Source organism: Lontra canadensis, unplaced genomic scaffold (genome assembly GCF_010015895.1).
Source record: "Lontra canadensis isolate GAN:19392208 unplaced genomic scaffold, GSC_riverotter_1.0 scaffold33, whole genome shotgun sequence".
Taxonomy (NCBI): Eukaryota; Metazoa; Chordata; class Mammalia; order Carnivora; family Mustelidae; genus Lontra; species Lontra canadensis.
In genome coordinates this window covers 19,200,637-19,225,272 of record NW_022631027.1, presented here as the reverse complement: position 1 = coordinate 19,225,272, position 24,636 = coordinate 19,200,637, and the positions used below count along the sequence as shown (strand labels likewise).

At 36.1% G+C, this 24,636-nt stretch overlaps 1 protein-coding gene and 1 pseudogene across 5 annotated transcripts in view; one reads left to right on the top strand and one right to left on the bottom strand.

Moving 5' to 3' along the window:
* Positions 1-24,636, top strand: part of VAV3 (vav guanine nucleotide exchange factor 3) — a 361,362-nt gene that overhangs the window by 317,678 nt on the left and 19,048 nt on the right. For 3 of the 5 annotated variants that reach the window (XM_032867260.1, XM_032867258.1, XM_032867257.1), the window contains exons 21-25: positions 3,784-3,849; positions 9,723-9,757; positions 16,039-16,155; positions 16,769-16,856; positions 23,010-23,139. In XM_032867260.1, the coding sequence (XP_032723151.1) occupies positions 3,784-3,849; positions 9,723-9,757; positions 16,039-16,155; positions 16,769-16,856; positions 23,010-23,139 (436 nt within the window). Of the gene's footprint in view, positions 1-3,783; positions 3,850-9,722; positions 9,758-11,788; positions 11,926-16,038; positions 16,156-16,768; positions 16,858-23,009; positions 23,140-24,636 lie in introns of those variants that run through there. The other 2 variants (XM_032867261.1, XM_032867262.1) reach the window with 2 other exon arrangements.
* Positions 12,270-12,598, bottom strand: LOC116873427 (annotated as a pseudogene).

Genomic DNA, 24,636 nt, shown 5'->3' with positions numbered 1-24,636 from the left:
TCTCTGTTTTATGCATTGCCTTCTTCAACATGCTGCTTGCTTCTATAAAACGTCAGAGATAGGTCAAGCAGTGCCACTATAAGAATATTTTCATATGTAGAAACATTTAATGTTTCTCAGTGCTTGGCTGTGTGAAAACAAAGTGTGGTATATTTTCTTCTTTTCAGTTAAGAGGAACTTAAGGTCATGCTACTCACTAACATGGGACTCTCAGGTTGAGAAATACCTCAAATTGCAAACATTTATGAAATAGTCACTCTGTATTTGCATTCTCTTGTAAAAACTGACATTGTTCTGGATTCAGAGAATTCAGTCCAGTAAAGGAAAAGACCATGTAGACCAATAACGACCTCCACGTTACAGTGTACTACAAACAATCTGGAAAGGTGTCAGAAGAGGACAGGGTGAGATTAAATTGCGCCTGCAGAGTGAAGATGCTTTTATAGAAGAGATGACAGAGTAGGAATGTGTGAGCCAAGCTTTGGGGGAGGAATAAGTGGAAGGATCAATCTGTATGAAGGGCCCTGTGTCGGTTTGGTTCTAGGTGCTGGTCACCATGCCTGTGATGAGATATCACAGCTTCTCTTGAACACTGCTTTCCGTAGATGAAGACCATGTGCTCTTTTTCTGACTAATGTGAATTGACAGTTCACCATTCTTATAGCTATAATCTTCCAGCTTGCTGATTTCTCTTCAGCTCTAGTTTTGAAGGACTATCATAGAGCTCTGTCTCTGGCCTCTCCCCTGCAAAACAGATTTGTTTCCTTTAGTGTGCTCTCAGAGGTCTGATTTTACTTTTTAAAAACAGTCACCCTTGTCTTTTCCTCTTCTGAGGCTTCTTTGGTGTAGGGCTCTCCCCACATACCCGTACATCTTGTACTCAAGTAGCAGTGCAGTGCAGTCATGTAAAAAGGTCTGGGTAGCCATGCAGTCCCCAAATATCCTGGTTATTTTCTTGTACCTCAAGATCATGCTTAAAATAAGTAAGGCACTCCGAGAATGCAGTTGAAGAGACGAACACTTCATTCCAGCCTTATAGCTACTGTGTTCTCATCACCCTCCAATCTGTGACTCTCCTCCCTCTGTCACATCCTTCCTGCCTCCTAGTTAGATTCATTCCTATAAGCTCTTTTATCTTCTTCTGTATACATTTTCTTCCATGATTGTCTTGCCCCATTGACTTTAAAGTTCCCCTCTGTATAATTGTCATCTACAACCAGGTTATCTGTTTAGGTGGCTTATGTAATCACCTCCATCCTTGGCAGTTTGACTCAAGTCTTTAACTCCCGTGGTCTCCTCTTCACCCACTCCCCAGGCAAGCCCTGTAGACTCTAGTGCCACAATATCTTTAGTACCAGTTTCCCCTCCTCCCTTACTGTGATATAGTTCTCTAATGATACTCTCACCTACCACACCATGCCCATCTACAAGCCAGCTTGCACACTGATGTCAGTTTACTTCTTCTAAAGCACATAACTGCATCACTGAAACCCCCTCACCACTGATAAATTCAAATGTCTCAGTCACACTGGTTCCCTGCCACCTTTTAGCTCCATGTCCCTCCATCCTCCTTTATGAGTCTAATGCTTGTGCAGAGAGGCAGTACCAAGCTCTGAAGTTAGAACATCTGAATTTGAATTCTGGTTATGTCACTTGCTGACTCTGTGATCATGGGGTGATCATTTAACTTCTCTATGCCTCATTTTCCTCACTTATAAAATGGGGATAGTAATTGGGCCTACCACAAAGGATCACTGTAAAGATTATGAAATGCTCAGAGTGGCGTATACAGTAAGGATGCACTAAGTATAAGCCGTTGTTAGACTCTACTTGTGTTTCCTATGCACAACCTGTATTTTTATACCCCTGTCCCTTTCTCATGCTTTATTTTGTTTTCAAAATGTTCTCCTCCATTTCCATTTCTATATGTTCACACCCCACACATTTTATATTCACGTGCCCCACCTCTCTTCCATGTAGCTTTCAAGCAAACCCCTAATACTGAAAATATCTTTCCAATTTCCATAGCCTCTCCTCTGCACCCAAGAGTATTTAGCTCTTTTCACCATGTATTAAAATTATGTGTGTATGTATCTTCATTCTGAGAAGATTAGGGGGAGACAGGAAATGATTTATGAATTCTTGCATTTTCCTAAGTGTTTAACCAAATTAATACTAGATACTGTATTTGTTGAATAATTGAATGAATCTTCTACTTGTTCATTTACTTTTTTCCCTGATACGCAAGTGCGATACAATTCTTGAACCTTGCCCAAATGAACATCTTGTCCTTGATTGGCTATTTGCTTTCCCTCTGTCTGAATCTCACCTTTCCTCTTCCCTTTTCTGTTCTTTTTACCTTCCTCCAACCCTTCCCCCTTTCCTGTTACACCTCCCCTCTCTCTTTCCCATACCTCTCCACCTCTTCCCCTTTTTCCCCCTTCTTTTCTTTTTCCTCCTCATCCTTTAATTCTGGATTCCCACTTTATAAAATTTTCTCCACAAACTCATAGCTAAGCTCCATGGGCACAAAAGGATGCTGTTTCAAGAGGGGAACATTTGCTGAACATTTTTTTTTGTTACTTTTCTTTGTCAAAAATAATTGAGCATGTAATATCCAGTCATAATGCTATTTACTCATCTTAGCTACTGACAGGAAGCAATGGTTAAATAGCAAATAAAAATAAACCCAATTTTTGGACAAGAAGAAGTCATAAGAACTTTTTAATATCATGTTCTAATTGCTGTAGTGTGTTTTGAGTATAGTTTGTCTTTTTGCAAAAGTGCATACACCACATCTTCTTTATCCAGTCATCTATCAGTGGACACTTGGGTTGCTTCCATAGCTTGGCTATTGTAAATAATAATATTTATTTTTGTAAATATTGTAAATAGTGCTGCAATAAACATAGGGGCACTTGTATCATTTTGAATTCATGTTTTTGTTTTCTTTGCGTGAATACCAGTAGTGGAATAACTGGATCATATGGTACTTGTATTATTTAATCTTTTGAGGAAACTCAATACTGTTTTCTGCAGTGGCTGTATCAATTTACATTCCCTGATGAGATTTTTTTTTTTATTAATAAGAATTTGTTCAAAGGTCTCCAAGAATAAACTCTTATTTTTTTTTGTCCATTTGGTGTTTAGGTTTTCCTAAAAGTCTGCTAATTTCTTCCCTCTCTTCTCATTTACAATGTCATTTTAACCTACAATCCTTTCCTCCAACATCTTAACTGTTTTTACTTGATCAGCACCCTATCATTTCTCCTAAATCTGAAAACTATCTAAAACATCATCGTGTTGTTTTTCATTTCCACAAGTCTTGAAATGTCACCTGTCTTGTTGGAGGAATGTTCTTATGAGTTCTATTAAAGATGCCAATAGTAACCATTTAAATCACATTTCTAATTGTGAGCCTGCACAAAACCAATGTATCTACTTGTATTAGTGAACATAAAATAGAAAGATTAAATACACTGTTATCTCTATATTGGATTGATTGAGGGATATAAAGTTAACAAGATGGAATGGTAGTTTGGGAAGTCAAACTTGAATTCTTTTATAATTATCATCTGAAACAACACGTAAAGTTTAATAATTTTAAAACTTCTTTGCTTCTGCTTTCTTTCCTCAGCCATAGTAAGTTAATGTTTAGGAATGGATAAAACGTGTAAATAATTCTGAGGATCCTGATTAACAACACTATGTACAAAGCATTATGAGATTATCATTTGTGGTAAATGGGTTCTCAAAACTGATATTTTTTTTTTCCTAATTTAGGGTAGAAATTTAGCATCTGGAGAAGTTGGATTTTTTCCAAGTGATGCTGTTAAGCCTTGCCCATGTGTAAGTATGAGTATTTTCTTTCCATTTTTTCCTGGTTTTGATGCTGTAATGAATTGTGCAAGAATGTACAAAGGATATGGTCCTATCACTCAATAACTTTATTAATGCTTTCTGGAGGGTTCATATAATTTCAAGTTGAAATACATGGTCAATGTTACTATAATTCTAAAATCTTCATGATTCCATTGTCAGAAAATATTTTTAATTGATACATGCAAGGAGAAAATTCAACTTAGTAGAATTTACAAAATTAAATTGTCTACAAGATGTTAGAAGGAATAAATCAAAGCTACAGATTAGGTGCAATTTCCCCTTTTCCCATGGAGGTGAGAATGGTAGGCTCTAATCTATTCCTAGTCATTTGGGGCTATAGAGAGATATTATACTTCCCCTGGAATGTGTGAAAGCGAAATAGCATGAAGTCCACAAATCCTTCAACCAAATCTCGAAATACATTTTTCTGTGCTTTAGTTTGTCATTACTATTTATTTAATGTCATAATGACATTTTTTGAAAACATCAAACACATTAGATAGATACAAGGAGAAAGAATGAACATTCACTCAGACATTATGGATGAATATAACATAAAATGTACTTTCTGATGTTTTATTAGATTTATAAATTTCTGTTTAAGGTGACATTATTTTATCGTAAGTTGATGTTTAGGGTAGATTTTTCTATGAAACTTTTGAAGTTCTTGATTTGAAGTAAATGAAATTCCTTTACTAATATAGTAGAGTTGATGGTTTAAAAAAAAAAACACAAAACTCCTTAAATTATCTTGCTGGCTGTATTTTACTTCTTCTTTAGATTTATAAACTGGGCATCCTTTTCAATATCATAAATGTCTGCCATCCTTGATTTCAGAATGTAGTCTGTAAATTAATTTACCATACTCATTCCAGCTTCATTAATTTTAGAAGCAAAGGGAATCAAAAAGAATTTGCTATTCTATTGGTTCTGTGATCTAATGTCACATGTTCTTATCTAATAATCTTAGAAAATTGTTTAACCTTGATACCACTCTTATTTAATTATGTAAGCAAAATGAGTTTTTTAGTTAGTTTTCTGTAATTTGTATGAACAAGATCCAGGCTCCCTATGCTTAAAACAATGATATTCATATGTAGGCAGGAAGCAGGAGATTATACATTCTAATATTAAGATGTTTGGGAACCAAAAGACATCAAATCAAGAACATTAAACATTTCATATATCAAGTTATGTTATCTTTTTACATTCTCTTGAATATGGCATAAAATGAACATTTGAAGTTTTATTTTAGGAAAATTCTGGCACATGGCAGGTATTTAATACAATTGTTTGTATGAATGAACAAAGGTATGAAAAAGGAGGCAAAATTTCCTAGCTGAACCTAGGTAATTAACAGTAGTAGATACTAATTAAATCAGCTTACAGCAAATGGTATTTGGTGACTTAGTTACTAGAAGGAAAACCATGTTCAGAATTTTAAGCTGGTAAGGACTTAAAGAGGAATACATAATTATGGGTGGGAATACTAACTAAATATGATTGTTTTACAGTGTAAAGTTAACAAATAGTTATTAAAATTTTAGTGCTTAATTAATGAAATTATAGATTCATTTGTTGGTTTAGGATAAGTTAAGTGAAGATAAATAGGTGGAGAGATAGGAAGGGAGGATACGTTGAAGGAGTTTGGAAGATGGTGTCTTCTTTGACCCTGGGACATATTGTCTATCAGGGCCCATGAGTAGTGTGGAATATTCCATTCTGAACTCAAAAGTTATTCTCCAATATATGTTTTACCAGTCTAACAAAAGTTCTGAAGTATACAGTTAGAAAATTAGAACTGAGGAGAATGCAGGAGGAATATAAATGAGACAGTTTCATTTCTGGCAATATGGTGACTGGAGATGAAGCCTGGAGCTACAGCACAGTGCAAACTTGGGTAACTCTTTGTGACTCCAGAAGTCCTCGGTGGGTGAGCAGGAAGAAAGCAGTTCCACAGAAGATATGTCTATCTTCATCTTGGATCTGAGTAGAAAAAAGAGAGCAATCTCCCCTAAGAATTCCTAACTTTAGATCCAGAAACCACCAAGGAGTGGGGCTGAAATTGATACCAGCTCTGTGAGTGCAATAATTCTAAGCTAGAAACAGTTTAAAATGATTCCGTGTTGATTGTGTTTCCAATACAAATATAGATTGTCTCTGGATTGGAGCCTCATTACACACAGTCCTTAAAGAATTTCTATAGATAAAGTCCTAGGGACTTTTATCACAGTATGGGATTTTCACATTCATGATTAAACAAACCATCTTAAGCAAAGTTCAGCAGAAAAAATAAAATTCAGAATTAGATACACAAAGACAGCAAATATTATAATTATCAAGTACCAAGGTCAACTTTTGTATTTAATATGGTTGAAGAAATAAAAAAGAATAAAACTCTAAGAAGAGAACAAGCCACTTTCCAAATTTCTTGGTTGTATTTCACAAAGAATCAGGCAGAGTAAATGAAATGAAAACCTTAATGGAAACATTACATGACATATTAGATACAGTTGGGTAGAAAATTGGAAGACAAATCTGAAGAAACTTCTCAGTGAGTAGTCCAGAGAAATTAAGAAGTGGAAATCTGAAAGAAAATAAAGTGATAAAGTTCAAATGCGTGTTATTGAAGGAGAGAATAGAGATAGTGTGGAAAAGCAATTTTCAAATAAATAATGGCAGAGAATTTTCCAGAACTTATGGTAAAACTAATCTCAAGAGTCAAGAGAAGTGTATAAAATTAATCAACACCTACATACATTTTAGTTCATTTCAATGGCAGAACATCAAAAACAAGGAGAAAATATTAAAACCAACCTTAAGGAGAATACAGATTACCTATAAAGAGTTGATGACTTGACTCATAGCTAACAGCAGCAATAATGGAGGCAACAAAAGTTTTCACTTCTAGTAGTTGCCAAGTAGCCCCTATTGGATCATACCTCCTGCAGAAAACAGCTACAAACTCTGGGCAAGATAGTAAAGCATCAACAGTCTGAAGGCATTGACTAAGGGAAGAGTTGACACTCAGTGAAAGAGGATGACTCTAGGTTAGCTTCTTGGTTTTGGGGCTGGCTGAGAACAGGCACTGGGCTGCACCATGCAGGTAGTTAAAATTCAGATAGAAACCTCATAGTATCCCTAGCTTGAAGAAGCAGAGTGTGGAGCTTGAAGGAAACTTCAAGCTTGAAGTGGAATGGGAAGCCTGAAATCTTAGAAAGTGTCAGAGGGGGAGGGACCTCAAGTTCTGTGTATAAACTTTGCCTCAGTTTGGCTGCCTGGTGCAGACTCCCAAAGTGGCTCAGCTGAGGCTAAAAGAACAAAACTGAGAATTCATCTGCCTCTCACCACAGGAGAGGTAGTTTGCTGTTGGAGTTCAACCAAGTTAACTGCCTACTTTAAGAAAAATTGTACTCTTTCTAGAAGCATCATGGAATTCAGAGCTTCTACAGCGTATTATTCAAATTGTCCAAGATACTACCCAAAACTACTCAATATGTAAAGGAGGAGGAAAACACAGATTATACTCAAAAGAAAAAGCAATCAAAGGAGAATGACCCTGAGATGTCCCAAATGATGTAATTAGCAGGGAAAGATTTTTTAAAGTAGCTATTATAACTATGCTTAAGGACATAAAAGAAAGTATGTTCGTAATGAATGCACAGGAAACCTCAACAGAGAAATAGGAACTATTAAAAAGAACCAAATGGAGATTCTATAGTGTGAAACTTTAATATTTCTGGCAATAAGAATGATATGTTCAAAGTTTTGGAAGGAAATTAGTCAACTTAGAAATTTATCTTTCCTCTGTAGGGATGAAGTAATGACATTTCTAGCCAAACAAACACAGAAAACTTACCTCTAACTGTCTGCTCTAACTCATATAAGATGTACTTCAGGGAGAAGCACATATCTTATATATATTATTTTACATGCATGCTCTATATCCAGTAAAATATTTTTTAAAACTGTGTGACTACAGCCAGAGTTTAACAATGTAAACAGCCTGTGATGAAGGTAGGAAAAAGGCATTAGGGAGAAATGATCAAAGATGAGAACACAGTCAAAGATAGGAAAGTATCCAGAAGAAAAGTCTGTATTGTTTTATATAAGAAAAGCCCCAAAAAAGAAGTGGGGAGGGCCCATGACAGATGGAGAAGGATAGGATCCCACCCTCAGTATAGGGATCAGTGTTGAGAAGATGGTCCTGGCACTTCACCTATCAGAATATATTCACCAAAGAGTGAGAAAGCTCTGAAAGGACATCAGACTGAAATAGCCTGGGATATTGGTTCTGCTCTAGAATGTTCTATCGCCCTTCATTTTTGTGGATCTTTCAGCTTTCAACATAGAATATGTTGAAGTTCTTTTCCCTTCTCTGTCCCCTCTTTGTGTTATTGGTTTTGTTTTGTTGTGTTGTGTTTGCTTTTTTGTTTCAGCTCTCTAGGGAGAAGGATTGATTTAGGAATGAGTATGCATTTAAAGAATACAAAGTAGGAGAAGGAAGGAGGAAATACTTTTCCATTAGATTTCCGAACCTATGTATATCTTCTAAAGAGAAGTTATTGACAATTGATTCCTATTTGTGAAAACAAAATGGTATAAGAAAATATGTGTAGGATTTGAATGGGTGTAATATAGCCTAAAAATTATTTTCTGTGTATTAGGATTTTACATGGTGGTAAAATTAAAAATGTGATCCATAAGATAAAAATATTTAAATACTAATAACTTTGGAGATGCTCTGACCAGAAAGATAATTTTATTATATATAACTATTAATCTGGAAGGTCAAAATACTAACAGCCCATTATGAAAACTGACATAGCTAAGAGATGTATTTACATTGATCAGAACTCTGTTAAAAATTAAAGGTAACAGAGATTCATGGAAAATTTCTTAATACAAAACAAACTATTCATACTCCTTGTCTTTCCTTAAGAATCTATAAACTTTGGGGCACCTGGGTGGCTCAGTGGGTTAAGCCGCTGCCTTCGGCTCGGGTCATGATCTCAGGGTCCTGGGATCGAGCCCCACATCGGGCTCTCTGCTCAGCAGGGAGCCTGCTTCCTCCTCTCTCTCTGCCTGCCTCTCTGCCTGCTTTGTGATCTCTCTCTCTGTCAAATAAATAAGTAAATAATCTTAAAAAAAAAAAAAAAGAATCTATAAACTTTGTTCTCCTCTAATAGTATGTATTTTGTTATTCTTGGAATATTGGTGTACCTTCTTTGGCTTTGTTCATTTTCTAGTTATAATCAGCAACTAGAAGTTTTTTTTTTTTTCTTTTTCTTTGTTTGCACAGCAAATGTAACATTGTTCTCTTTTGCAAAGCTCCATAGGAGAAAAGGGAAAAATGATTATTTCCCATGATTTTTCATCAATAAAAGGTTTACCAGTTGGTAGACTTCAAAATCAGAGGTTAGAATTTGTGATACAAAATAAGAGTGTACATCCAGTATTTTTACTTTGCCTGTTTTCTGGGAAAGCAGAGTGCTATTTGGGTTTCTTAACATTTTCATTTTAATTTTTTTGTGGTAGGATTAAACTGCCTTGAAAACAAATACCAAAAGCTTCCAGTTCATATTTTTCCTGTTATCTCTCCTCTTGGAGGTACAGTGGTGGTAAAATGAATGAAAGAATGAATTAAAGTGAAATGAATTATTTTCTACTTATCTGACATATACTATGATTCACTCTGTATAGAACTGCGAATGGATAGTTCCAGGACTGTGCTATTTAGGGTTTTATAGAGCTGAGTCAGCACAACTGAATTAATGATTGATTCCTAAAAGCTTCCCTTAAGTAAACTTAATCTATTTTTTTGGCTTTTTATATCCTAGGTGCCCAAACCTGTAGATTATTCTTGCCAACCCTGGTAAGTATTAAAAATGTTTATGCAGCTAAGTTGAAATACCATAACCTTAGCTCGAGGATGCCTTAAATATGGAGGTAGTAAACCACCTTCCATTTCTATTTGTCCTGGCTAAAGGTGTTTTCAGATACAACAAAACACGATAATGAATTTATATATCGCTGACCTTTCCATAACTTCATCAGAGTGGTGTGTGTGTGTGTGTGTGTGTGTGTGTGTGTATGCATGCACACACCTGACTAAGTTCAAAGTTGTAACATTCACAGAAAGGAGTGAGTCATAGGCAAATATGTATCTTATATTTTCGAAGAGTAGATTTCATGAAACAGAGAAAAAAATATATGATTCCATTGTCTGAAACTAAAAATTAGTCCAGAAAGGATAGTAGATCGTAAATTGTAAAGTGAAAGGAGCAAGATGTATCCATGTCTCACGTTCTGGGTCTACATGGAGCCCACTTATCACTTAGAGACTAACATTATCACTATAGAAATAAGGAAGCAAAGGGGATGTGATTATTACTTTTTAGACATGATGAGTTTAAGGGGAGGCGATATCTTCAACTGGAAAAAGTCTGTTTAGGATCCAGAATAGTGGTGATCATAGATGGTAATGACTAATATATACCAAGTACTTACTATGTGCTTAGTATTTTATGTTTTATTTCGTTTTGTGTTCCAACATCTCTATGAGGAAGGCTGTTATTATCTTTACAGATGAGGAAACTAAGGTTAAGGCCATGCAAGTAGTGAGCACTAGAGCTGGGATTCCAAGTTATGCCATCTGTATATTGCCATATTGCCTCTTTAAGTACGAAACTTATTTATGATTGTTTCCTTGAGTTTTATGTTTGGCTCCTCTTAAAAGGACTGCATCTCTTTTATTTTCTAGATATGAAGTATAGGCATACAAATTAGATATCAGTATATGTATATAAATGAGATATTCTGAGAGTTTATAGTACTAGTTTAGTTTGCAGGTGTAGATTGAACACCTGAAATGTCTTGTATTTTTAAAGTGTTCTTGGGGTGTCCAGGTGGCTCCATCAGTTAAGCACCTGCCTTCAGCTCAGGTCATGATCCCAGGGTCCCGGGATTAAGCCTCACATGGGCTCCTTGTTCAGCAGGGCATCTGCTTCTCCCTCTATCTCTGCCTGCCACACCCCTTCATGTGCATTCTTTCTCTCTCTCTCTGACAAAATCTTTTAAAAATTTAAAACAAAAAGCATTCTGATTATTTTCTATTCTATAACCAAAGCATAGAAAATGCCCAGTTGTTATAGGACTACACTCTCCGAAGTATGGAATTCTTCCCATCAGCCCCCTTGCTCTCCCCAACCATTGTGTCTGCCCTCTGTAGCTATTACCGGCTTTCTCTGACCTCCCTGAGCTTGCTGAAGAAATTATAGCAGGCTTTGATAGAACTGGGAAGCTTTGCTACATTTTTACTTAGTTAAAGATAAATTTGAGGTTAGAACCACATGGAATTAAAAACCATGATCTTGACAGGAATTAAATTTGGAGAATAGAGCTGGTAGCAAGGATAATCAAAGGGAACACCACCAGAAGCTGATAAAATCATGAGAGTGTGGTGATCGGCTTCCTTCTCTTTTCTTTTATTATTTTGCACATAACTAGCATAGTAGTTATGAAGGTAATGATTTTAAAGATAAATACTAATGCCACAACTACATGGATTTCATGAAATAAACTGAAAAGAAAATAGAAAAAAAGAAATAAAAAGAAGAAGAAAGAAGAAAAAGAAATAAACTGAAAAAGAAAAAATAAACTGAAAAAACTAATCTCCTGTGCCTTGAATGGTTCCCAGGTACAGGAGATTAGTTTTTGAACACTTTGTTTTAAAATGCACCCTTGTAGATATGTAAAATTCTATTGAAAATATGACTTAGAATAGTATTGTTCCTAATGATGATAAAAATCAAAGTGTTCAGATAAGGGAAGAGCCTTGAAGACAGGAACAAATAAAGATATTTCATAGTAAAATTTTTAAATTGCTTTTTTTCTTTCTCTTGAGCAACTTAGTTTATTCACAATAAACAGACAGTTTCATGGGAAATGCTTTCTGCTGGGGGACAAAATGGTCAAGAATATCAGAAATGGAAACTTCCAATTTTGGAAATACTACACTGTTTAGAGAAAATGATGCTGAATGATGACATGTGGTTCTCAAGTCATCAAGAAGTTGGATATCCACCAACTGCATTGTCTATTCATTACATCTCCATTTAAAAACAAGTTACTCTCACAAGGTGAACTTTGTCTCTTGGGTAGAATCAAGGTGATTATTTTCATTTGCCTGGGTATGGAATTCTAGGTGAGAAACTATTTTGCATCTCAGATTTTCAGACATTGCTCTATTGTCTTCTAACTTCCAATTCAATGCCATTCTGATTTATTTCCTTTCTTTCTCTCTCTCTCCCCCTCCTTCCCTCTCTCCCTCCCTTCCTTTCCAAGAGAATAAATCTGCAGCTTTATTTATTTACTTTTCAGTAAATCTAAATCCTTTAGGGGTACAGCATCAAATGGATTCTGTGGCCAATGCCTTTAGTAGGAAGGTTGCTTTGGGATTTGGCATGAACCATGTCACTGTTTCCATGAGCCTGAGTTACTTTTCCCCAGATTACTCTGGTTTTGTTCCATTTGCCACCAAGAGTCATTGTATTGCTCTTTGTTTTGTACACATAAGCACATCTCTGCCTAGAATTCACTTTCATCTTGAGCATAAACACCTTCAATTTTAAGAAGAACTGTGTGCTTCCTCAGGTTCTGGAGGCCCCGCTTTCTAGACAGCAAAAACAGTCTTGGACCACAGCCTTCCAGTCATATTTGTTGATTTAGGAGTCCTTTTCCCAGCAGACCTCCACAGTTCCAAGATGGTGGGAAGAGACCATTCTGATTTCTGATTCTTTGTAGTAGTCTGATTGTGTGTGTGTGTTGGCGGGCGGGGTGGGGGGGTACACATGCTGCAGGCAGGGATGAGACATGGGGCTTAAAACTGGGGAACTATCTGAAAATCCATATGAAGAACAGGATGCAGATGCCAAGATTCCTACCCCATTCTCCAAATAGTCAGACAACTTACTTTTCCCCTACCATAAGCAGGAGACAGTGGAATTAGAAGGTTTATTATGTGGGAAAAACTGAGCCATGTAGGGCTTACACTTAGAAAGCAATGCCAGCAGAGATTGAGGGAGATGCTATGCTGTGGAGTAGTCAAATTAAGGAAAGTCTGCACACTGACTGAGGACTATCCCCAGGTCCTTTATATATCTCAGTTCCAATACTGTGACAGCTGGGTCTAATACAGACTATCCTCTCATTGCATCCAGACAGGAATCTGGAAGATTTTTCTCTAAAAGAACTGAATAGACTCGGTTAAAAAAAAAAAAAAAAAAAATCTGAAAATCATTTGGGTATTATCCAGCCCCATGAATCACATTCTTGCCAAATGATTATGTTCCTACCCAGCGAGTCTGCTTCGGTGCTTCCCCACCCCCACTGAGATGCCTCTCTCCCAAGTATAAACAGGCCACAAAGAGTAGGCATTTGAGAAAAGCCTTGAACTAGAGAGCAAATCGAATAAATGGGGAAAAGAAACAAGGAAAAGGCAGACATTAGAATGAGCAGAAGAAAGATTTACTTTTTAAGCCTTTAATTTATATTCTCAGAATTAAGAGAGGACAGTACCTATGGAAGTGATCTGGATGTTTTATAAAAGGAAAATCAGAGAACAAGAAAGAGTTATTCTAAATTACATATTAAGTAGTAGAGTTGGAAAATAAAGTTGAGTAAATCCTCCAGAAAATCAGAGAAATAATTTGATAATATGGAAGAAAAGATAGGAAAATTAGACAGTTGATCCAGGAGGCACAGCCTTTGTTTAGTGGGAACTCAAGAAAGAGAAAACAGAGCAGCAATTGTCAAAAAAAAAAACAAACAAAACAAAATTTTCCCAGAACTGAAGGATATATGGCTCGAAATCAAAGATGCCACTGAAAACCCAGGACAGTATTGAAGTAAAACGTATGGCATTTAAGTAGAAGGCACGTTATCATGAAATTTTACAATATAGAGCAAACAGAGTCTGAAAGCTTCCAGGGAGGAAAAAGAAATCAGATCACATACAAAGAATCAGAATGACACTCAATTGCCAGTGAGAAGACAATAGGACAATGTCTCAAAATCTGAGAAGGAAAGTAATTTCTCACCTAGAATTGTATACTCAGACAAATTCTCAATTAAATATCAAGTAAACTAAAAATGTTTTTCTGGATGGGAGGCTTTCTGAGTATTACAACCCATGTATCCACTTATAGGAAGCTGAAGGATGAGCTAATAAACCAATAAAGAGGGAGATAGAGAATCCAGGGAATGAAACCAATGGGAGGTCCCAAGACTATAAAAATTCAGCTTAGAGAGCAAGTAGTAGTAACTAGACCAAGAGGGTCTGGAAGAAATGAATGTCTCCGTAGAAAAAAAATGGACAGGTTCAGTACATGGTGTTGAGAAGTGTATTACTCAGGGGTTTATCATTCTCTTGGAGAATCTGGAGAGAATTTGCAAGACAAGGTTTAGCGAACAAAAACTTGAGGAATTGTTTTTTGGATGTCGGATGTTCTTTGACTATGAAAACGTGAAAAACTGGGCCAGATGATGGCTTGGCTTTGTAGAGGTTACGGAAACAAGAATGAGGAGAAGCACCGTTAAGGAATGAGCACGAATGGAGAAGAAAATGATTTTCCTTCCTGACACCTAAAATTAATAAATTAATAAATTGTAGTTTGATTATTTAGAAATATGCAAGCACAGATTAAAAAAAATAGATAAAATGCTTGAAATGGAACTTGGGATAGAAAACTAATTAGATGGGGTAATGCTACTTTTTCATTATTATTATAGCACAAGTTGACTTTTAAAAGCTATGTTCATGTGTTACTTTGACAAAAATGGATATACTATATACTAATTGCAGCAAGTGCCATGGAGAGATTACAATAGTGTAATAAGAATAATGGAGTGAAGTGTAAGATGCAGGACAACATTCTTCAGATGAGATGGTCAGAGAAGGTCACTCTAAGCTTGAGTGATGAGAAGGAATGTATGTGGATTGGGTGAGTGTTGTACAGGCAGTAACAGTCTGTGGGAAGACTCTTAAGACCAAAAAGAGGCTGGTGAATTCCTGAACCTGAAAGAATGTTGGAGACTAGTGAGAGATAAGATGGAAGAGTGATCAGAACATCCCAGGTACTAATAGTTCATAGGTTATCATAAATGCTTTTATCCCAAGATACCATCTGCATAAAATGCCCTTGCCTCTCCTTCTATACTTGCTAGAAATCTCACATGTCCTCCTTCAACAAACTTTTATATCTTAAATAAGCATTTGGTATAAATTAAAGGTGGGTATTTAAACTGACTTACCCTAGTCTATGTGTGAATCAGAGAATTTTCTGGAATACTAATTCGTGAAGTTTTGAAGTACTAATTCATGAGTTTTGAGATGTGAAATTTTCCCCTTTAACTTTCATTGCCCAAAATCTCTGCTATATTTTGCCATTAAATGTAAAACACGTATTTGATGTGAAAGGGTCACTATAGAGTATCTTAACATTGGATTTGGGCCATTGATTATTACTGTTAATGTTATGGAATTTGGGTATGTTTAAGGTGAAGATAGTTTAGGAAGAATTCTATTGTTGAAAATATCTACCTTTTATTTTTAAATTTGGCTAATTTTTTTAAAATTTAATTTTATTCCAGTGTTCCAAGATTCATTGTTTATGCACCACACCCAGTGCTCCATGCAATATGTGCCCTCCTTAATATTCACCACTAGGCTCACCTAAACCCCCTACACCCTCCCCTCTAAAATTTCACCTTTTCTATGCAAATGTCCTATACATGATAGTCCCTCCTTTACAAGTCTTTTTCCTTCTTGTTCTCAAAATCCCTGTAAGTCTCTCTCTAACTCATACCTACTCACTCCTCTCTTTGTCTCGTTTATTTATTTGATAAATATTGACTGGGTGCTTTTTATGCATTAGGTGCTGTTCACTTCACCATGCTAGCTTTGTAGAGCCTTTGCTTTTCACTTTTTAAAGGACATTTTTTTGCCTTATTTTTTGAAGTAATGTAATTAGTTAGTATCAAAGTAAAAACAGCTCCGATCTGCCACTAAGTTAAAATCTTGACAGATACTTACTTTCAGCTTCGGTTCTGTTCCAGGTATATTACCCAGACTTTCTGTGTCATTCTTTCTTTCAGGTATGCTGGAGCAATGGAAAGATTGCAGGCAGAAACTGAACTTATTAATAGGGTAAATAGTACTTACCTTGTGAGGCACAGGACCAAAGAGTCAGGAGAATATGCAATTAGCATTAAGTAAGTAGGACAAGTACTTTTACAGAAATAGATTTCCTGTTTTCATAATTGCATAGACCATCTGACACATATAACACTGATGTTAAAAACCAAGGTTCTAATTGCAGCAGAAATAATGCATCTATCCAGACAGTTCATTAATACTTGAAAATATCTGTTAGAAAAACAGTATTAAGTGTTATAGGCCGCTAATTGGCATATTAGATTTCTTTCATAACATTATATTTTGGTGATTTGATGTGTGTGTTTCTCGTTAAGTCTAAAAATATATGTTACTAGATTTTGTCTTATTTGATTTTGTTTTTCTATATTCTCAAACTGAACTTGCTCAGTAAATTGGGCAAAGTAATTGGTCACTCTGTTGAGTAGTTGACCAATCTAGTAAAAAAAAAAAAAAAAAGAAAAAACTCTTCTCACTTCAAATATTAGTTGTATCTTCAACCAATCTAGTAAATATATTTTGTTAATTAGCTGTCACCAGTGTATTGGCATAGGTATATATTTTGTCTTCAGAATTAATTCCTATAATTTTATTGGGACATGCCCTCTGGTAATTATCGATTTCTACTGATTAAAAACACATTTATATTCATACGTTATTCATTGCCCACAGGTACAATAATGAAGCCAAGCACATCAAGATTTTAACAAGAGATGGCTTTTTTCACATTGCAGAAAATAGAAAATTTAAAAGTTTAATGGTAAGCATCGATTAGTTCTTTTCAATCTGTGGTCCTTATTTTGCTCTTTATTTCAAAGGTCAGTTTAATTCGATCGCTTCTTCGAAATTTTGTGCACTGAAAAGTTGTTTATAAGAGACCCCTGTAATTTTGCCTCAGAATCCTGATAATTCTAAGAATTCCAATTGAGTTTTATATTGCCCTACTCATATTTTTCACTGTAAATTCAGTTTGCAAGTTTTAGATAACATTTCAGAGTCCACATGATTTATGACTCTTAGAACAATGGATAAATTCGGTCAACTTCCAGTGATTTGTGTTTCGCCTTGTGTTTGAGTCACAGGGCACATCTTTCACATGCATTTCTCCTCTTCCTTCCTCTGCCTCTAACTGCTCATGCAGAGGAAGGCATTTTTTTTAAATTAACATATAATGTATTATTTGCTTCAGGGATACAGGTCTGTGAATCATTAGTCTTACACGATTCACAGCACTCACCAGTGCACATATCCTCCCCAATGTCCATCACCCAGACACCCTATCCCTCACAGACCCCTCCCCTCCAGCAACCTTCAGTTTGTTTCCTGAGATTGAGTCTCTTATGGTTTGTCTCCCTCCGGGGTCCCATCTTCTTTCATTTTTTCCCTCCCTTCCCCCACGACCCTCCCCCCACCCCGCCCTGCCTCTCAAATTCCAGAAGAAGGTAATTTTAATAACAACAAAAAAATTGTGACTAGTAAAATACCTCTCACTAGGTTCATTCCGTGCAAAATGCAATATAATATCAAACAAAAACTTTTTGTATTTTCTGCTGTTTTAAATCATCTGTGCTATGATTCTGTTTCATTATTTTGGACAGTTAAGTATTAACAGGGTAGCATTTTTACCAAACAGTTGGTATTTCATAGGAATTTTATATTTAAATTGAAATAGTACATTCTTACCAAGTTGCTTCTAATGAACCAAGATTACTTTATTCCTACAATTTAAAAAATTAGCACTCAATAATTAGTGCATCATATTATGGATGTCATAAAAACAGGGTCTATATGGCATTATATATGCATTGCTGACGATAAAAAGTTCATGTTTCTTTAAAAGTGGTCTCAAGTCTGATTTTGAAGTTTGAGGGTTTCTTGAGGTAATGAAGAATTTGGACACAAGATACAAGATGCATTTGTAAGCTCACTTGAAGTATTTTGAGGAACACTGGGAAGGACCACTCATTGATTGACCCATCAGTCAAATGATACGTATTGCATCCTCCGGAAAACATCTCAGAGCACTTTGCAGATGTTAAACATTAAAGTTAAAACGGAACGTAAGAGAGCCTTACAAAATCAGCCAGCTTGAAAGCCTTATCTAAAAATCTAGAGCTGCTTTGAGACAGGGATTAGTGTTTTAAAGAAATAGAAGCATCTTGAGTTGAAAGAAAAGGCAGAAAATCACTCTGGACCTAAATATCACATTTTCAATTCAAAAGTTAAGGATGGGCAGCAAGATCATATCCTGGAAAATGTGAGTCCTGCCAAACGAGTAACCAGGATCCAGGCGGCCTTCCTGCTGGAAGCGACTGAATGTTCTGTTGGAACAAGCTTGCTGTGCACAGAGAGAACTGGACCTGAGGAGGTTTTTCCTGAAGTGAAAACCTAGGAGGCAGGTGGCAAGTGGATGCACAAATAATGAATGGCAGCCCCAGCTGAGTCCTGATAAAAGCAGGCACAGGAGGTCTCCTCATCGCTGCAAGGCACAGCGGCTTGAGCTCTCACCAGCAGAACTTCCGTGGATGGGAATGAGCCTGCTCCACGGTATTTCAGTTAATGTGAGACTTTAAAAAAAAGTGCTGTAGGGCCAAAAGATGACTGCCAGCTTTGCCGACTTTGAAAGTAACAAAAGGAACTCCCATCCGAGGAGACAAGCAAAGAGGATGAAAGGAATAGTCGCTAGAAAGGGCCAATCAATTCAGCTTTGTGTCCCTTGGTTCAGCTCCAGAAAGTTCATCAGCTGCTGAGGTTAAGAAGTGAAAAGCCGGTAAATACTTCATGACCTGGATTAGTGGACATAGGTCTTTGCTTTCCTATCTACGTACAAAACTTTGATTCTAGGATAAGCAGCAGACCCCCAGCGTCCTTAAATAATGTGTACCAGAGAGCAGCAAAAGTTTCTGCACTGATGTTCTGGAAAGGGAATTAAAAGTACTGTCATGGAGCTAAAACAGGCTCCCCTTATATGGTATGTGTAAAATACCATAAATGCCACTGCTAGAGACGCAGGCATGTTGTTTTCCTACCATATCTGGAGGAAAGCGTCTTATGTAAGGGAAGCACATAGCACAGTGGGTTAAAGGGAGGGGATTCAGAATTAATAGCCTAACTACAATGAAACTAAAAAATACTAGCAAAAGGATATAATTGTAAAAAGAAAGCTAAGCAGCTGAAAAACTGTGTCTTGGATAAATACTTTTACAGGTTTAGCAAATAACCGTAAAAACTACTGAAGAGACCAAGGAACTATAGTCTGGAGCTGCCCCTCCTCTTTGTTTCTGTTTGTTTGTTGAACCAAGTTATATTGCATCCTTACCTTGTGGAATCATTACGTTTTTGCAGAACTCAGAGTGACTCTACTATTCTAAAGATGCTTTCAAATTTGTAAATCTGTCGGTAGCAAGAACTCACAGTAGTGCTGTCCTTTACACCTAAACTCAAAAATACCATATGGGTACTTGATCAGAAAGAATGGCTCCTGTTCTAGCAAACAGACAGTTTGGAAGGGGAGAGAGAATTAGTAGGCACCTTTGACTTCTCTCTGGCAATGCCTAAGGGCTTCTCCAAATCAGGATCACACAACTTCAAGGAATTGCCTTTCATCATGTTGGTGTCAAATAACACAGTTTCCATTATAAGTATATAATGGTCTGTGCATTTGAGTTGTTGCTTGAGAATGGTTCCGTATCCTTCCATTATGGGTGGTAAAGTTATATGCTTCTACCTATGAAACTTATTAGGGCCTGGAATTAAATTTTAATTTGGCAAGGATGTGAAATGGAAGCAAACTCCAGAACTTGTTCTAAATTAGCCAGTTTCTCAATTGACCTTAGGTGGTTATGACCTAAGCTTTTCCCTTTGGGTTTCAGTAGCTTGGCTAATCAAAATCTTTGTTTTTCTTAGTCATTAAATTCAAATTCTAAATGAATTTCTATATCCAGATTACAAGGCATTAATTTTGTTCTAATTTTCATGTATGCCAGACAATCCATGTCCAAATGCTGTTTATAAATCATCTCCATTGCCTGTTTCCTTGGTAATTGGAATGACTGACTCTCACTCATTATTTTTCAGAGAGACTTGAATTGTTGACACTGCTGTGTCAGTGTGAGATAAGGAAAGCTTAGCGATTTCTTTTGTTTCGCGTCTTCTTATTTACTTGTAGTACCTGAAGGTCAATGACTGCTAAAGCAGGGGTGGATTAGACTAAAATACAGAAAGCATAAAGGCATAAATTGGAAAAGACCCATGGTGGCACAATTTAATTCTACCCAGTCAGAAAACATGTAGGAAGATTTACCCACATAAGTCTATAAAAATGGAACTAAAATATCTTCTATGCTTAGTGAAGTGATAAAAGAGTATTTGTAGCTTACCAAGCTGCATGACCCTAGGCCTTGGAAAAGTCATTTTTTCCTTCCATAAAATTTGGATCTGGGAAGGTATGAAATGATCACCAATTCCTTTTCAATATGGTAAGTCTGTGGATTCTTGCCGACTTCACATAAACTTTAATTCCTACTAATCCATAATATTATAATGCATAAAATTCATACTATTTATAACAAAATTACATTGAAGCTCCAAGTTATTGGCTTATAGTTACTTTCAGGTTTATTTTCATATTTTTGTTAAAGAACACATTTTACTTAGTTTAAATGATAAGACTAAAAGAACACTTTTGTAAACATTTGCATTAGCAACACGATGTATGTGTTTGTACAGTTCTTGCAGAGACCTTACAAAATTTTGCCTTTTATTTTTTAAAAGCATTAAATAATATTAGTCTCTAGAATTTAATTCTAGACTTTGCAAACCATGTTAAAAATCACCATAATACAAATGCCATATTCCTATTATTAAAGCCATTTTGAGGATAAAAGCTTCTTTCTGGTATTTTGATTCTTTTTCTTTTCAAGTTGGTCCAGTTCCAGATTCCTTTGCTTCATCAAAGACCACCATAATCTGGGCTCAAGAAAGAAATAATAGAAGAAACATAAATGATGATAGATAGATAGATAGATAGATAGGGATAGTTATAGATGTGAAGTATGTAAAACCTTAGCATCTTAGTTCTAAGATAACAAAGTTCTTGGTAGATCATGGACATTTAGAAAATACTCCTTCCCTTTTGCCTCCATTTTTTTGTATTTACATTTGCCAAGCAATACTTGCTAATAGTATGATGTAGTTAAGAGCACAGACATTGGAGACAGACAGAGCTGTTCAACCTTGCACAAGTCAATTAACTTCTCTGAGACTTGACTATCAATGGGGATTAAGCCTCTTTCTTGTTTATTGTGTGGAGATGGTGCAAAGCCCTGTAAAAGTCCTGGCATATGGGATTGTGGTGATAGTTATGATTATTCACACATTGCAGACACTCTATGCATTCTTGCTATAGTCTGTGCACTGGGGCATTCTCCCCATTTTACAGATGTGGGAGTTGAAGAATCTCCATTTGCTTTACCCAGTGCTTCAGCCAAACCAAGCTCCTTTGTGTTTATGAATGTGGCCTTTACTCAATCACCTTTATGTCTGTTTCTAGACTGACTGGTCTACTTAAAGCAATCCTTTCCGCCTTCCTAGCTTCTGCAGTTTTGCCTGTTATTCAGTTTAAGCCAAGCTACCTCTATCATGAACCATTCCCTCATCCTCTCCATGGGGCTCACAAAAAGAAGTGCTCTTTCTTGCCTTTGAGCACCCATAACCCCTAACTTTCCTTCAAGAGTGAGCAGTCCTAGAGGGCAGTAGCTTTATCTTCATAATCTTAATGACCCTGGAACACCCCACACAATGCATTCTATAACTCATCCAAGGTTAGCCATAAATAACATAAATCATAAATAATAGAAATCATTGATGATTCTTTTTCACTTCTTTTGGGTGGTTTTTGTCTCAGTTGATTTGTTTTGGGAAACTTTGAACATAACCACTGAATGGAGGTACTGAGTTGATGACAGTGTGGTTTTTAGAAGAAATAAGTTACTTTTACCCTATTTGTTTTAAATGTTGATAGCAGCACCAAATAATTAGGTTAAAAGTGATACTGCTTTTTATTTTAGATATTTCTAAGAAACATTATACCTATAGTACTCATCTAATAATAATATGCATTTTTCCATTATGAATTATTATTCATTTTTCTACTTAAAATAGAAGGATTCAGATTTGTGCAGAATCTACGAAACCGACATCTTAAGAGAAATTTCTGAAATTTTAGTATGGAAGATGGTGAATGGTTATTCAACTAGGCTTGGGTATATTTAAGGCAAATTAGGTGTAAGGGAAAATGCAAAGTACTACATTGTTGATCTCTATGTAGCCGATGCTGTGTAGAGCTATGGAAGGGCACTAACACTTCACTGTAATCCAGAAATAACATCAGGGGGCATTTGTGGTTTATCAGTTTTGGTTTACTGTGGAAAAGAACATTGAGAATCAAGTTTGTTTTTCTGCTATGTTGAAAGAAAATGCAGGAAATGAGAAATTGCTATATATTCAGCAAACAGCTGCTCCCTTTATTTTTGTTTAGAAAAGCAAGTATTTCATAAATAAGAACAATAATTACTGTTCTGCAGTTAAAGTTTAGTATGGTTTCTTTTCATTGACCACATCTGACTGAAGACTAACAGGATGCTCTCTATCCATGAATAACAGTAGGAGGTAACTCCCATTACCAGTGATGGCCAGCCTGAGTAACAAGGATGATTACTAGTTAGTTACGTGCCACGTACATCCAGAAAGCAGGGAAAGATGATTGTTTACTTACCCTCCCATACACTTATGGAAAATCTGGCATTAAATCAGTCATCCTCCTCTTGTACATAATTATGTGTTCAAGGAGTTCATGTGTTTGAGAATAAAAGTATCCTTATCAAAAATAATCTTTAATTCTTTTATCCTGAAGGAACTTGTGGAGTACTACAAGCATCATTCTCTTAAAGAAGGTTTCAGAACCTTGGATACGACCTTACAGTTTCCATACAAGGAGCCCGAACATTCAGCTGGACAGAGGGGTAATAGAGCAGGCAACAGCTGTGAGTACTGCAATTCAGAACACAATTTGCTGTCCCTTAAGGATCGGATTAGAGGCACAAGAACATTAAACATCTTCATTCTAAATTTTGGAGTTAATACAGTGATCTGTTTAGCCAGGACTTTTTTTGTGGATCTAAGCAAAATCAGATGAACCCACAGGTTTATGAACATGTCTAGACCATAGTTCTCTGTGCTACATCAAAAGTCATGTTTGTGTTTAGAAAATCATCAGAAGTGTAAAGGATATGTCAATATGTAAGTTTTGTACTTTTGAGTGATTTGTATATTAGCCCAACTCCTTTTAACTCATATGTGTTTGTGGTCATAGTGCTGTTTGAGTTAATGGTATCTAAGCAAGCCTGGTGTGCAGCTAGCCCATCTCACCTGGTATCCTAAATCTGCTTATGATCCTGTTTCAATGGTTAGTTTCAGGATTTTGAAATGGCTAAGCATGTTTCCTCTGATGCCAGTATTTACAGGTAGACATCAGCCACTTTCTTGCAGAATGATTGCTGTGCCACAGCTAATCACAAAAGCTTAGCACACCATCCAAAAGCATCTGATAGTTTGAGTGTGAGTTCAAGTCGAAACTTTTTTCTCATCACTATTTAATGTCACATAATCTTCCCGGAGGTAGATACAGCATGTAAAGAGAACATTGTGATGAAAAACGCTATGAATAAAGTGTGAGTTCCTTCCCTTATGTTAATACCATTTTTTTTAAGTAAAATTCTTTTGGAGGAGAAATGAATACAACTTTATTACTTTTAGAATCCTTAGCCTAAGCAAAACAGGAATATCTAGGGGTATATGAAAAAAAGAATTTGCACCGTGTAATATAAATTTAACTTTTCTTTTTCCTCTGAAAGCAAAAACTAAAAGAGAAACAGGAAACACGCAGGGCTCTAACAACATCAGTAAAATTTTACACTTATATATAAGTAAATATATAAGTACTTTGTCACATCAACTGACAGATTTTTTTCTGTTTGAATCACTTAATAGCTGTTCTCTTCACAAGGATCAGTAATAAATGACCAAGCTTGAGTAATGAATGTAGTCAGAATGCACTTTATTTTGAAGTTTTAAACACCTATTAAAAGTTATCTTTCTGGGGGTGTCTGGGTAACTCAGTCAGTTATGTGGTCTCATCTCAAGCCTTGTTCTCAGGGTTGTGAGTTGAAGTCCCGCATTGTACTCCATGTTGGTCATGGAGCCAACTTAAAAAAAAAAAAGTTATTTCTTTTTTAACCCAGTGTTACCCAATTATCTTAGATTCTCACATATGCCATAATTTCCACTCATTTAAAAATGGAAGTTTTTCCTCGAAAAACAATTTTCCTACAAATATCTTTTTCATTCCTACAAATTTCTTAAGAGTCTACCAAAGTTATGACCTTTTTCCCCAAATGAAAAGTATAAATTTCTACTGTCCTTTACTTTGCCTTCCTACCAGCAGGAAATGATGAAAGTTGCCAAGAAGGTCAGTTATACTA